The sequence below is a fragment of the Aptenodytes patagonicus genome, chromosome 3, assembly GCF_965638725.1.
Source record: "Aptenodytes patagonicus chromosome 3, bAptPat1.pri.cur, whole genome shotgun sequence".
In the NCBI taxonomy this organism is placed as follows: domain Eukaryota; kingdom Metazoa; phylum Chordata; class Aves; order Sphenisciformes; family Spheniscidae; genus Aptenodytes; species Aptenodytes patagonicus.
The window spans coordinates 4,827,802-4,842,308 of record NC_134951.1 but is presented as its reverse complement, the minus strand read 5'-3'; the positions used below and the strand labels follow the sequence as shown (position 1 = coordinate 4,842,308).

Genomic DNA, 14,507 nt, shown 5'->3' with positions numbered 1-14,507 from the left:
GAACTTGATCAATATGCTATATAGACCTCATAAAGGGGTTCAGTCCCCTTACACAGTGAAGAAAGGAACCATTAAGACTTAACTCAGTACAGTCATGTCCAGGGCAAGGATAAAAGTTTCTCATATTTGAAGTGTCATCCAACCACAGAGCATGACAATTCAAACCATTATAAGTCATTTATACCCCCCACATGACTACAGGAGTCGCGGGCTGAATTCTCCGCAGCCCTGCAACTTGCACAATTATTTATGTCGATGGGGTGTAAAGTGCAACGGTTGTGAATCAGTAGTATTTTTTTGCCATTTCCCACAAATAGTCCTAAAAAATGATGAAAAAAGGAGAAATACAGGCCTTGGGAATAACCAAGACTACAGTGACATAGTCCTTCTGGTTGTTTTGTTTTGCTGCTGAGTGTGTTATCATTGTTTCTGTACAGGACAGGAAGAGATACAGGCAATACAGACGAAGGACATCATTAGTAAACATTGAATTAAGGTGACTTCACAAAATGCAGTTATAAGGCTCCAGGGTTTAGTTGTATAAAACCTTTATAAGGCTCATCAATTTTCTGTCTTATTACAGCTCTTCCTGGATGTTTGGGCTGCGAATCATAAATATAGGCCTTCTTGACAATACTCCCAGTAACTTTCCTCTGGTTCAGGGCTCCTCGAGTGAACATGAAGGAGGAGCAACTCAGTCTTTTATCAGCTTTGCAGTGATGGGGAATTTTGCCTGTGGATATTAGGAAGGGCTGAAACTAGGATAAATGGCTCCAATAGCCTGACTTACAAATAACAAGCAACTCCATGCTATTTAACATCAATTGGGTTAACATACATCACAGGAAAATCAAAACTTTTAGACAGCACAATCAACAACACAGTGAGACACACCTCTGGAAACGGGAGAACCTGGGATAGGATATTTTGTCATCCTGTACAAGGATCTGTTACAGGAGGTACCCAGAAATACGGTATCATGGGGACACTGCAGTGAGGAGAAGAGACGTAAAAAAAAAAAACAAACCAAAACCCACGATCTGGGCTAATGGACACAGATTCTTGCTTACAGCAGATTAGTATTTGCAGAGGCAGAGGTGAAGGCATGATGTTCCTCCTGCAGAGATCTCACAGTTGAAAGACCATCCCTGACAGGATTATAAAGGGCATTTCATCACCTTATTTCTGCAACTGCTACATTCTCTGGCCTCTCTGCTGCCATGCCAGCAGGACAGGAGCTCATGCACCAGGAGAAGGTTGATTTTTCTCTTTGTGTCTGTTACAAAGGGCACCTCTTTGCTAAGAACTGACATTTCATTTCACAGAGACCACTGAGCAGCCCGCATCTGGTCAACTGACTTTCTGAAACAACTGATATGGAGTGAGTTTTATCTAGCTGGAAGAAAAGACTCATGCCTGTACAACCAATCCTCTGCAACAAATTAACTCCATTCTTTAGGTCTTTCACCTAGGATTTTCTTTTACCCCTGAGCAATAAGGCTGCAGAAAATATCTTTGTTTATTTATTTTCTGTATTTTAATATTAGAAACAAACATTCTTAAGGGCCTGTTTTTTCTCCTATACAAAGCAATTACAAAAACCCAGAGTGTAATGGAAGTGAGATCATTCTTCAGGAATTTAGAAAAGACAATAAGTGTAATCAAATTATTTTTTGAAGAACTAGGGAAACTGCAAACCTGCTTCTGACACAGCAGTAATGTGAGGCTGGGCCGCAGGCCCTCTTAACAACTCGCACATGAGTAACTTGAGCAAAGTCAGCAGGATGACCCATCTCCGTAAAAGTTGTGTCTACTGAAAAATGTATCTGAGGCAAACGAAAAGTTTGATAATCCTTTCAGTGATGTTTTCAATAATGTTTGTGTCAAGCACTTCAATTTGAGAAAAAAGCCGAGAGAAATCTGGAGATGGAGCAAGCCAACACTTTATTTCATTCCAAAAGAAAATGGTTTAAACACTTCAAAAGTGAATAAAAAGGAAACAACATCTCTGGGTTTTAGCCAATTCCAGTATTGCCCAGAGACCTTAACCAAGGAGCAGTACCACGCTGTAGCACCATATGCTCGCATTTGTAACAGACTTAAAAAGCTCATAATGTTATTATTGTAATTTGCACAGGATATTTCTCCTAAAAATATCCCAGATGTCCCAATGTGACATTTCTTTCCACCTCCCTTGTTACAATAAATTTTTTTGGTTCAGCATGGTCATGTCATGTTAGGACCACTCTCCTGAAACGTGGCTGAGCCACAACCCCTCAGTGTTTCAGGGAGCCACACACCAATTTCAGTGCCCACCAGTGACCTTTGAGGAACACTTCTCTCAAGACATTGGGTGCCCCAGAGAAAATCAGGATGATGCTATGAAGATGAATAATGTCAGAGCAAAGCTGCCAATGTAGAAATGACTGGCACAGGGTGCCCCAAGCTTCCTCGCCTCCCCCTCACCCAGCATCCAGCAGGGACATGGGGTAACCTATCTTTCAGTGCCAACTCCTTTAAAATGGTCTGAAAAGATTAGTTTCAAAGGGACTCATGGGTTAGTTAACGGGGTTGAGGTATGTAGGTAGCAGTGAGTACCCTTGTTAACAGGATCATTGCACAGGTAGCCCACATGAAGAAAAACTCTCCATTACAATTATTTCTCCCCATTCAGCGTCCCCTGCATTGTCCCATGCCAAGATCTGATTTACAAAACTGCAAGCTTGTAAAGCGTCAGGGCAACTTAACTCCTTTAATCCTCTCCATACGGTATATTTTCTTGCCTTCTGTGTTAGACAGACCTTTTTTTCTCCCCCAAAGATAAACAAACACTTGCATGATGCTGGGCAATTTCAGATGGAAGAGGGGGGCATGGAGAAAGCCTGAGCCCAACGCAAACTGCTGGCCAAGGTGGCTTCATTCAGCTGCCAGCTTCATTTGAATAACAATATCTTCTCAGTCCTGGGGTCTTCCCTCCCCTTGTCTCCCCCTTTCCCCCCCACGCGGGCCTGAGCAAAAGGCTGTGTGAATTCAGGAGGCTGCTTGTGAATGAGCTGGCATCTGATACGTATTTACTGATGTTAATTTTGGATGTAATGCACCCCTGCCACTTCCCCACCATTTGCCCTAAAAGGCTTTCTGATGGGCACAAAGGCGGAGGGTCAAAAGTAAGTTGACCCTTGCCAGAATGTACAATTATTGGAAAGAGGCGGTACACCAGCAGCTGTCGAAACCCCACCGGCGCGGCGAAGTGCTTCCAAAAGTCGGAGGATGACTAATACGCTCGAGCTCTCCCCTCCGCCCTGCAAGAGCCGGCTACTTTCTGCAGGAAGAATTATGGCCCTCCCGAGCAGCTGCAATAATTGTCTTCCCATTGTCCCCCAGCCCTCCCTCCGCCACCCCCTACAAGTGCCCATTGTCGGCACGGAGTCAAGTGATTATATGCTTGGGCTGATGCTGTTTGCGCCCAGCTGCCTGACTGCTGACACACGAGCACCGAGAGGGGGGACCCGCGTCTGCGAGACGGGACTCCGACATACCAGACCTTTTACATAAGTCAAACAGGAACAAATGACTCTTTATCAGCCCCTTCTCCCTTTGAAGTGGCGGCTGCTTATAGGCCCTTACAGCTTTTCCTCCTTAGCCCGAGCAAACATCCTCCTTTTGATATGCTACATGCTCATTATCTCTGCCCCATTTAATGATTTTTGATTGAAGGGTGGCAGCGCAGTTGCCAAGAGGGTAGTTAAAGAGGCTCCACGCAGTCAGGACGACAAGAAAGGCTTTCCTTGTGCAGCAGCCTAAATTTGGAGTTTCTTAACAGTGTGTTCTTGTTCTTAGCAGCAGATAAGGGCTGAGCGTGAAATTCTTAATTAAGCAGTAAATAGAGAGTGGGGTGTCAGCAGATGCAGCCTGTAGCCATGGAGACCAAGTCAGATGAAGGAGGGAGCCGAGACTCATCGCCGGCCCCGGGCTTGGGCATGACTGACAGCTGAAGAATCCGACAAAGCTTGTAAACGGGATTAATTAGTTGGCTAATTATTTCATATAGTTAAATGTAAATAAAAAAATAAAAAAACCCCAGCTTGCAGAGTTAGGCGGGAATGTGTTCTGAAGGCCAGACCTTCAAGCGTTGTCCTCTCCGGATCGGTGCGTGGACTGGTGGGTTTTTAAGGCCAGAAGGGACTATTGTGGCAGCCTTCTCTGACCTCCTACAGAGCGTGAATCTCGCCTCCTGAGGTTTCTAATAGCTTCTCATAGAGCTGGAGCATATTTCTCTGAAAAGACGGCCAAGCATCATCTAAGGACCCTGAGTGATGGAAAGTCCACCACATGCCATGAGTCTGCTCTGATGGCTAATTATCCTCACCCTCTCAGCCTGCACAGTGGAGATTGGGAGAGAAATTAAATGGCACACCAGGGCTAGGAATCCGCTCGCTTTGTTTCAGACTTTTACCCTACCGACAGCATTAGATATTAGGTACCCGACACTGAATTATTGATCTCACTGCTATAAAAGTCCTTGCTGAAAATGTTCACAGCATGAATTATACATGTTAGGTGTTTTCATAAATTTCCCCTCGTGTACTCTGGATGATTGTTTCTCTCTGTATTAAAATGAGAAACAACAACGAGCTCTTCATATAATAAAAATCAAGATGAAAGGAAGGCAAGAGAAGGACAAGAAAGTATCTATGATGCAAGAGTGACATATGCCAGCCAGATCACTTTGTCCCAGTCTTCCCAAGTCTGTCATCTCCTTTATTTTCCACAGTAGTAACAGGCCAAGATATAGGTGTCATCTTCCGAGCTTTCCCATGCTGCCCTATTTATGAAAGTGCAATTCAGGATTTGCAAACTGAAAAACAGTTGACTTTTATATGTGAAAGAACAAATTTACACTGTTAGTAAACTGAAATAATACAAACATATTTCTTCTTTCAGTAGATACCTGGCATGATCTTGGGCGAGGCTTAGACTCAACAGCTAGATTTATACCAGCCAATCTATATCTATACTATATATAAACAGGGCCAGGACATGGAACTAAGAGCTGGACCCCAGTAATCTACATGGCTATGTTGCTGGCCAAGTTCCTGGCACAGCTTTGGCCCAGACCAATGCACTCTCCCAGATGGTGACCATTACGGTTTGGGAGTTAGCACAGGATAGGGATCTTTCCTAATTTGAAGCCTGGGTGCATCCAGCCTGTTTTGAGCGATAAAATGTTAAGCTGTATGGACACAAGCTGTGCAATGCCAGTTGGCCACAGGACCAGAGATGGATACAGCAAGTGTGACCCTCAGACTGAGGTTAAGGTATGGACTTCCTCATTTCTCCTCAAATGTACACTGGATGATTTTCATTGCTGTCAGACTAAGCTCAGTGGATTGCCTGCCTTCATTCCAGCCATGTTTTCCTCTCCACTGCCCCATTGATTGTTCTAGTTGCTCATTCCTAAAAGGATCCTACATGAGAAAACCATTTGCATGCCATCTTATCAGTGCAAATCAAGATAAATTCATTAAAACTAACAGATTAATTTAGTGACAAAATTTTCTGTTACTATGAAAATCAGCATCTTTATACTTTAGCTTCCCTGTGTGACAGTCATGAAGGATAAGCTATGCTTCTCAAAGGCACTGAAATGTTTTTGTGATTCCTGGTTCTACTATTATTAATAATGGCAACAATCATTACCTTGCCTTTTACATATAGAACTTAGACCCTTATAAAATCATTTGCTTGAGAACGGGAATTGCGGAAAATGTCCCAAATTTAAAAGAATAAATGAAACTTGAATAAATAGCAGTAAATATCTGAATTTCTTAAAAAAATGACCACCAGACTTCATGATCTAGTGTACAAAGCCAACATACTCAAACATAAAGGTCTATGACATCTTTGGAAGTTTACAGTCATGGGAAAAAATCTCGCCCAGTAATCCTATTGCCTTCAGTGGGCTCAGCCTAGATAGATTGCACATGATTTATTAATGATATATGTGATATGGGACCAGCTGACAACAGAGATCATTAGTGGAATTTAATGCCTTTTCCTCTCCAAAACACCAATTCAAATTCAACCGATGTCACATCACCCACTATTTATGATACATTACTTTTGTTGATAGATCAGGCATCAGATAGATCAGATAGAGATGGACCTGATGTGCATGCATGTACCTATTTGATTGATCTTTTTGAAGGACCTCTCACTTATTGAAAGGCCACTGAAAGATGGACTTGTGTCTGAGGCCTTATGTAGTTTGTCGCCATTCTTGAACAAAAAGGTACATTGCATCCCTCGTATTGCACTTACTTACCCAAATAGGTTAGCTTCCTCAGTCTGCTGTCAAGATACCAGTCACAGCTCCTATGATGTCCGTATGAAGGCACCGACTGGAGTGGTTGTCCAGTCCTTGTCCCACAGGACACCACAACCTCAGGATGAGCAGGAAGATCCTTGTGTTCCACCAGCAAGTAATTCCCAGTCATGAAGTTGCTAAATGTCACTGAATACTAGAGAAGAGGGAACCAAAATAAACATGCCTGTGTCTGTGATTAGAGCTCCATGGAGTGCAGTATAAAGGGATAAAGAGGATGGTGCTCCTCACAGGCGACATATTCTTTTGCAAAACGTGTATTGGAAATGTGGAAGAGAGAGGTAAAATTAAGCAGAAGGTGATGGTGAATGCAGACAAAATCAACTCCCCTCATCACCTTTAAAAGGTGCGGAGGAACAATGTCTTCTGAAAACCATGCTTCAGTATGTCTTAAGGTAGTACAAATTTTATTGATTCCTAAGCACCACACTGAACTTTCATCTAAGACCTCCGAAATCATCTTTCTGCTCTAAGTTACTACTGAGAGCTTCAGGGACTAGGTCATCATATCTAAGCCCTGCCTATAAATATATAGAGATTTTCTCAGTGCACTTAACACTTTTTTTCCTCTCTCTGCTCACCCAGAAAGATGAAAGCATGATTAGCTCTTCCAAATATAATTTTGAAATTATAAAAAATTCCTGTGTTACCTGGAGATGTTTGCTGACCAAAGGGTTGTCAAATGTCAACGCATAAGTCTCTTTATCCAAGAGGAGAACCATCCAGCCATACAGGTTTGATAAAGTATCAGGGACATAATTGATTGTGGTTGTCTTATTCCTACTGTCAGTCACAGTTAAATTATAGGGAATGTCTGGAGCCTCTTTTCTGGAGGAAAAAAATATAATCATATTTTTTCACTGAACTCTGTCATTTTGCAAACTTTACGGTTCTGTTTTTATTTGAATTACAGTAGTATATGCCGGCTCTCTCAGAATGTGACTTCATTTGTGTAGTTCTTTACAAATACAGTAAGAAATGATCTCTGCCTGAAGTGCCGTAAAAAGAGAAAGAAAGAAAGAGAGACAAAGGGTGGAGGAATAAAGGCACAGAGGAGCAAAGCTTGTGCCAAAGCAGAGCAATGGGAACAGCTAGGGTACCAACTCCTACACTGTCAGAGTATTTCCCCATCCACCAGACTCATGAGCCTCGGGTTCAACTTTTAGCATCTTCACCTTCATGAAATTTGATAGAGTTTTCTGATTACTCACTCACATCTGAGCGGTCAAAAGTTTCATCAAGGCTGAAGGTGCAAAAATCCTGTGTAATTCAAAAAGCTGCTCTATGCCCAGGTCAGCACGCAGTACGAAGCTGGGGCTGCTGCAGACTGATGAAAGCCTTCACAAAATGGGTGAACTTTTAGTACAGCGGTTCTGAGCATCCGAATGAGAACTCAAACCCCTTTTTCACTTGTCCTGGTTTTGGCTGGGAAAGAGTTAATTTTCTTCACAGTAGCTAGTGTGGGGCTATGGTTTGGATTTATGCTGGAAACAGTGTTGATAACACAGGGATGTTTTAGCTATTGCTGAGCAGTGCTGACACAGAGTCAAGGCCTTTTCTGCTTCTCACACCGCCCCACCAGCGAGCAGGCTGGGGGTGCACAACAAGTTGGGAGGGGACACAGCCGGGACAGCTGACCCCAACTGACCAAAGGGATATTCCACACCAGATGACGTCATGCTCAGAATATCAAGCTGGGGAAGAAGAAGGAAAGAGGGGATGTTTGGAGTGATGGCGTTTGTCTTCCCAAGTCACCATTATGCGTGATGGAGCCCTGCTTTCCTGGGGATGGCTGAACACCTGCCTGCCCATGGGAAGGAGTGAATGAATTCCTGGTTTTGCTTTGCTTGCGCATGTGGCTTTTGCTTTCCCTGTTAAACTGTCTTTATCTCAACCCACGAGTTTTCTCACTTTTACTCTTCCAATTCTCTCCCCCATCCCACTGGGGGGGAGTGAGCGAGCGGCTGCGTGGGGCTTAGTTGCTGGCTGGGGTTAAACCACAACATCACTAGAACTTTGCACTCCTAATTTCTGTCCAATCTAGTCAAAGAAAAAAACCTCACTGAACAGATCAACAGTAGTAATAATATCATGAGTGGGCATAAACTCTTTAGATATAAGGCCTCTGGAGACCTTTCTCTACTAAAACTAGGAAATAACACAGTGAAGCTGGGATGGGTATAACCACCCACCTTGACTTCCTCTCCAGGGACGGGCTCTGTCTTTTTCCTGCACATAGAACTTTTTCAAATTATGCTAAACTTATCTTGACTATTTGGGCATCTGGACAGAATAACCTCTTACTGCTATAATTGCCAGTCTCCCCAAGATGGAAGGCTGTGTAAGGTAAAGTCCAGAGATACAGAATACTCTGCTTTCAGGGACTGCTTTGTTGAAAGCAACAAACTACATGAAGGAGAAGATAAAGCTGAAATGCAGCTAACCTTTCTGATGTTCAAATATTGAACATCCATTGTCTCTTCAAGTCTGATTGATGAGGGACACCTGATCACAAGCCGCTTCTTCAAAACAAAGATCTTACCTCCAGTCCTCAGCATCTTGCGTTCCTATAACAGCTCTTGAAACTGATGGAAACCATGGTTGAAACTACGCTCTGATTAGCTACACTGTGTTACTGCTTCACATCTGGAATGAGACTGGGAAGGTGTCCTCTCCTTCTAGAGGCAACAAGGAGCATCAAGCTCCTCCAGAGGATGTCAGATGTGAGGTGGGTTAAAATGTTCTCTGGATATGTTGCTCCACCACCTGAATGAATTTGGGTGTCAAGACTTCCACATAAAAATTGCATTTTGATATCAAAGCTCAGGAAGAATAAATCCTATCCTAAGAATCTCCTCCCTGTCCCCTTACTGCACACACATGAACAGACTGCCTAGGCTTGTCTGAGAATTTGATGCATCTCATTGTGGCATTCCTCTCTGTAGCAACCGGCAAAGATTATTCCTCACCCTGAGCATGATCCCAGTTGGCTTGCAAAGGGATTGATGCAGGGTTGGCTATGCCACTAAAGACACAGGAGGAGCTTTGATGCAAGCATCCAAAATTCTAGCAAGGGTCTTACCCCATCACCACCAGCACCTCCCATCCCTGGCCCTGCCAACACTAGGCATGCTTGTAAGAAAATTGGGGTTGCAGCTGCACAACTGCAGCTAACAAGTTTTTTCCTGCTTCTTGCATTCTTCACATTATGCATGGGGAATTGCTAGGGATACACAACCCAGGACTGCGGATCTCATTCTCAGCTGAAGAGAAGCCTCGCTGGCTTGCCAAGGTACCCTGGGGCCATGATTCTGCCATAAAGATGAATGCAGCAGATTTATACATGAATCAAGCGCTGCTGCAGGATCAAGGCAAGTTGGCAGTTTCACCTTTAGTCCACTTAGTCAGTTTTGGCATTTGAGCTGACACTAAGCTTAAAAAAACCCTCTCCTTTAAGCATATCTAAAATGGTATTTCTAAATATTGGAGTATTACCCTACAACTAGACATCTCAGCATACTAGCCAACCCTCCAAGATAGACAGTGCTAAAACTCGTGTCATCCTGTAATTTGCCTGTTTGTATTTCCAATTTTTGGTTGTTTTTCCCTCGCTGCTTTGGACACAATACATAATTACAACAGCAGTCATCTTGAAGGAGGGTTGGCTGCAGATTTCTTTTTTTCTCTTTCAAAATCAGTTCTGGGTTGTTGGGGTTTTTTGTTATTCTGGTGGATGTCACTTTGGCAAAGGACTTTCTGGTTACCCAGAAACATTCAGCTGAGAAACAGCAGTGGGAAACAGGAGAAGTGTGAATCAGCAAAGAATCACTCAACCAGAAGATATTGGCAGACCAATGAAACTGACTGGAAGGAGTTTATAAGGCTTAAACAGCTTTCGTACTACTAATAAACCTCCTCTTATAGGCATTAACTGGACCAGGATATTAGGCTGCTAATTAAGCAAGTAAATGACAACAAGCACATTATTGCCACAGTTATCAGCACCTGCACAGGTATTCAGGAAAACATTTCTAGCAGCAGAAGCATGCCACACACAATGTGGTGCAATAATTAAACTCTCCTGCACATCAGAAATTGCCTTATTGAGTTACAAAGGTGCACAACGCCACAGCGAGTGACGGAGAGTCAGACCCATCCTCTGTGCAACTTAAATCCATGCGTTTTTGCTCTTTACTCATTTTATTCTTCATCGCTGGAGAAGTCTGATGAGACAGCTTGAACCTCTTCTCTCAGGGACTTCTCCCCGGTACTTCCAAGAAGTTTTAAAGACAGAGAAGAAAGCCTGGAAGGGGCAATCCCGCTGGGATATAGGGAGGGGTACACGTCACCTGATTGATCTGTCAGAAAGTTAGGTGGCAATTCCACACTAGCTATGTAGATTCACTAGCTAGTGAATTAAGTGTGAATCCAATTCTGTTGGACACCAATCTTGATGAGAGGTTATAAAGACACCCCAAATAAATATCTTAAACTAGGCAGCTAACTTCCAGATGGCTACAGTTAAGAGAAATACATCTTTCCCAGTATGCCTACTTATAACAGACAAGTCCTCTCTCCCTAGACTTTAAAGCTAGGGTAGACTTTTGACTGCTTCAGACACTACCAATTTTCTTTTTCAGTTAATTTTTCTCAGTCTTTGGGATAGACAGGGAGTCTTCACTGGAGAATCTTTAGTTTGAAAATGCCATTATTTTATGCCGGAAAGCCTTTCTGAGGAAGAAGGCTTTGCATGGTTTCATACCATGATAGCCTGGATTCCCTGACCTTCACCTGGAAGTTTGTTGATGACCCAGGAAGGAAAGGGAGCAGGCGATATCTTGTGGCCTGAAATCCCTGCGGTTTCCTTGACCTGGAATGCTGTGTCCTTGCTTTTACATACCTTGCTCGAGGTGTTGCCACCCACAAACACAGACCCTACTCCGGATAGAGTGCCAGCACACCAAAACAAAAATTTGGGGAACCCGAAAAACTTTGCAGGTCTGCATAGAAGTTAACTGGTACAAGACAACAACGAGCTTGAGACTACATTCCCCTTGAAAGGATGTCAGTGCGCTTGTTTTTTTCACCTATATGCCAAACAGACACCAAAATGGAAGTACCCTACTAATGGAATTACGAGCCACAATTAGCACCATTTCCATTTGCCCTAAATAGCCAGTGATTTCACTGTGCCCTAAATAGCCACCAATCTACCTCTCCTTAATGTTAATGAAGCAGAGTAGTGCGCACACACATGAGTATTTCTAATTCAGAGGATCCAAGGGAGCCTGCATGCATCATTAACATGGAGAGCTTCATTATCAGAGGAAAGAGCCTTCCCCTGAACTTCCCCTGGCTTTATTTGAAAGAAACTAGGAGGCAATGGTCTTAATGCAAAATTAACCCTCACTTTAAACTGCTGGAAGCCTTTACAAAGTGTAAGGGGGAAAAAAAGGATGACTCATTGAAAAGGCTGTATTTTTATATTGAAGCAGGTTTCAATTAAGGAGCAATTTGCTTTAGAAATATGGCAGGATTACTGGATAGGACTTTACAGTCTGAGCCACAATTTACCAATTGTGATTGTATAAACTGTTATGTAATTTAGCTCAAGTGCATTGTGCAGAACTGCTCAACATACATAGATGGGCCACAAAGGATTTGTTAAACCAATCAACAACCTCAAGTAGAACAAACATTAACTCTCCTGTTTATGTTTACCATTAACTTACTTATCCTAAGGGTCCATATCTTTGTGTGTGAAGGCAGACACTGTGTTTAGCTCTAAATGCTTTCTGTCTGATACAGTTGTGTAATAATCCATTATGATTATCCCTCTCCAAAACAGGAAACAATATAGCATTGAACTTCAAATGGGACTCCAAATGCTTATATCAACAGTCCAATTTATTGTTGGCCAAATGGAGGCTAATTCCAAATTATGACCAGACCAAACACTTTACAGGTTTGATGCTGGGCTCAAAACCAATTCATTTTATTTTAATTGGCAAGAAGTAAGAATTTTCAGCTGTTTTAAGTAAATTTGTGTATCTTTGTCAAGAGACCAAGAACATGATTCAAATCTGCCTTATATTACGAACCCTTACCATCATCGAGTTTTTGCATGCACGGGTGTTTTCGAAAATAGCTAGATCTTTGTCCCTGATCTTGAGTAGCCACTATGTGATAGTCCTTCTGAATTTGAAGTAAAAGAAAAATTGAGATGATCTCCCAGGAGCAGAGAGGGTTGTGACTGAGAAGCTAAGAAGGCTTCATTTAAAGTAGCTTTTGAGTGGGAACCAAATTTCTTTTGGCTGCTTTGGTGGGATGTCTCAGATGCCAGAAATACAGCGCAGTAAGAGCTGAACTTCTGAAGTTCAGCTGATGTGTTGGTTAACTGAACAGTCAACAGCCAATGATTTAATATTTGCCTTCCACGTTATGCCATGAGAGCCCTGAGAGGGCTGGGTTATGAGGCCAAGTGAGCGTGTAAGCTGCCCCATGTGTGAATACAGTCATGTACACAGGGAGTATACACGACCGGAGAGCAACTGAGCATGTACACATTGAGAGATGAAGTGTGGTTGTAAGGGTGTTTCACAGCAGGTGGGTGTTCATCTGAAGGCACCACAGTAAATAAATATCAAAGGAAAAACATAACTAGAGTAACCATTTGAACTCTCTTCAAGACTCAAAGACACGGAGGTAGGGGGTATGCTATTCTTTTCACACTAACCCATCAGGAGTGGCTGGGTTTGCAGCAACTGAATGCAGGCACTACAGGAGAGGATATTAGACCAGATTTAAGAATTAAGGCTATAAAGAAGAAAGTTAATCTTTTCCCCTGTAGCAGACTAAGAAGAGGGAAGCAATAAAATGCTTGAACTACAAGACTGGTGCTGAGCAAGTCCCAGGCTTCCACAGTGAGAAGGGGAAAGCAAATGAAAGGGAACAAGAGGCAAACTTCCTTCTGGTGTGCGTAGCCACAAAGTGTTTGGAGTCCCCTTTGCCGCAAGGTGCTCCCTGACTGCCGATTATTCTAATGCTCTCCTCTTGTAAAAATTATGCATAATGTGAAGAAACTTTTAAAGTCACTTAATCATGTTATGACAATTTTTTAATGAAAATTTGTTTTAATATTAATAGAGACTCATATTTTCATGATAATATGGGTAGCGGTGGCATTTGGAGCAGCCGTATCTAGCCTGCAGCCATGCTGTGCTGTGCCATGGCATAAGCTGTTCTTCAGACTACTCAATAACTTTCTCACATATAAATTTATAAAGACTTTTATAAGCTTCAATTACATTTTTAAAAGACATAAAAACCCTCTTTAAAGGGTGCTTAAGTGACACATTAGTTTAACTTTCAGCTGGACTTCATGAAGAAGGTTTTTGTTACAGCAATGCAAGCTTGGAAATGCATCCCCATTGCTCTGGAAGTTATTGGGTGAAGCGGTTTGGGACAGAGAGTCAAGAAATGCTCAAGACACTTGTTTTCTCTAAAAAAAAGCATTCCTAGGGTTTTTCTCTAACAAAAAAAACCCACATTTTTTTCCAAACATACATTTTTTCGGGGAAAAAAGTTCCAATACACTACATGTACTCTGGTAAATTAAACAACACAAAGATAAAGAATCAATCACTTGCATTCCATTGCCCACATTGTAACTGTTAAATAATTAAAACAGTCCCAGACATGCTTTTAGCTTGTGCCAACAAGCCCTATCCCAGACAGCTCCCAGGCAGGGGATCTCTCCTAAAAGGTAGTGCTGATGCAACTTCCCTGATGTTTTGGAGGCTAAGCAGGTTAATACAGGTTAATAACATGGCCATGGCCAAGCCTTGCCAATTGTCCTCAGGGTCAGGGAATGAACCTGAAGCTGCTGGGATAGAGGTTGCCATAGCAGAACTCCCCTCTCAAAATCCATGACTTGCCTCAGTCTTTAAGATTTTTGGAGCTGGAGTCCATCCCTGAAACTCAGGGGAAGCAAAAACCCACCACCTCAAGCCCCTCGTGCTTTTTATTGAAGAGCACAGAGAATGCACCACTCTAGACCAAGAGAGAGCTACTGAGACCAGGAGATGAGACTGTTTTACTGCTGTTGCCTGAAACCTCCTTG

The 14,507-nt window shown here is 42.7% G+C and overlaps 1 protein-coding gene across 3 annotated transcripts in view; it reads right to left on the bottom strand.

The window, feature by feature from the left end:
* Positions 1–14,507, bottom strand: part of PKHD1 (PKHD1 ciliary IPT domain containing fibrocystin/polyductin) — a 284,017-nt gene that overhangs the window by 115,630 nt on the left and 153,880 nt on the right. For all 3 annotated transcript variants that reach the window (XM_076332602.1, XM_076332604.1, XM_076332603.1), the window contains exons 48-49: positions 7,036–7,213; positions 6,326–6,521 (exon numbers count right to left, since the gene is read on the bottom strand). In XM_076332602.1, coding sequence (XP_076188717.1) covers positions 6,326–6,521; positions 7,036–7,213 — 374 coding nt within the window. The remainder of the gene's footprint in view (positions 1–6,325; positions 6,522–7,035; positions 7,214–14,507) is intronic.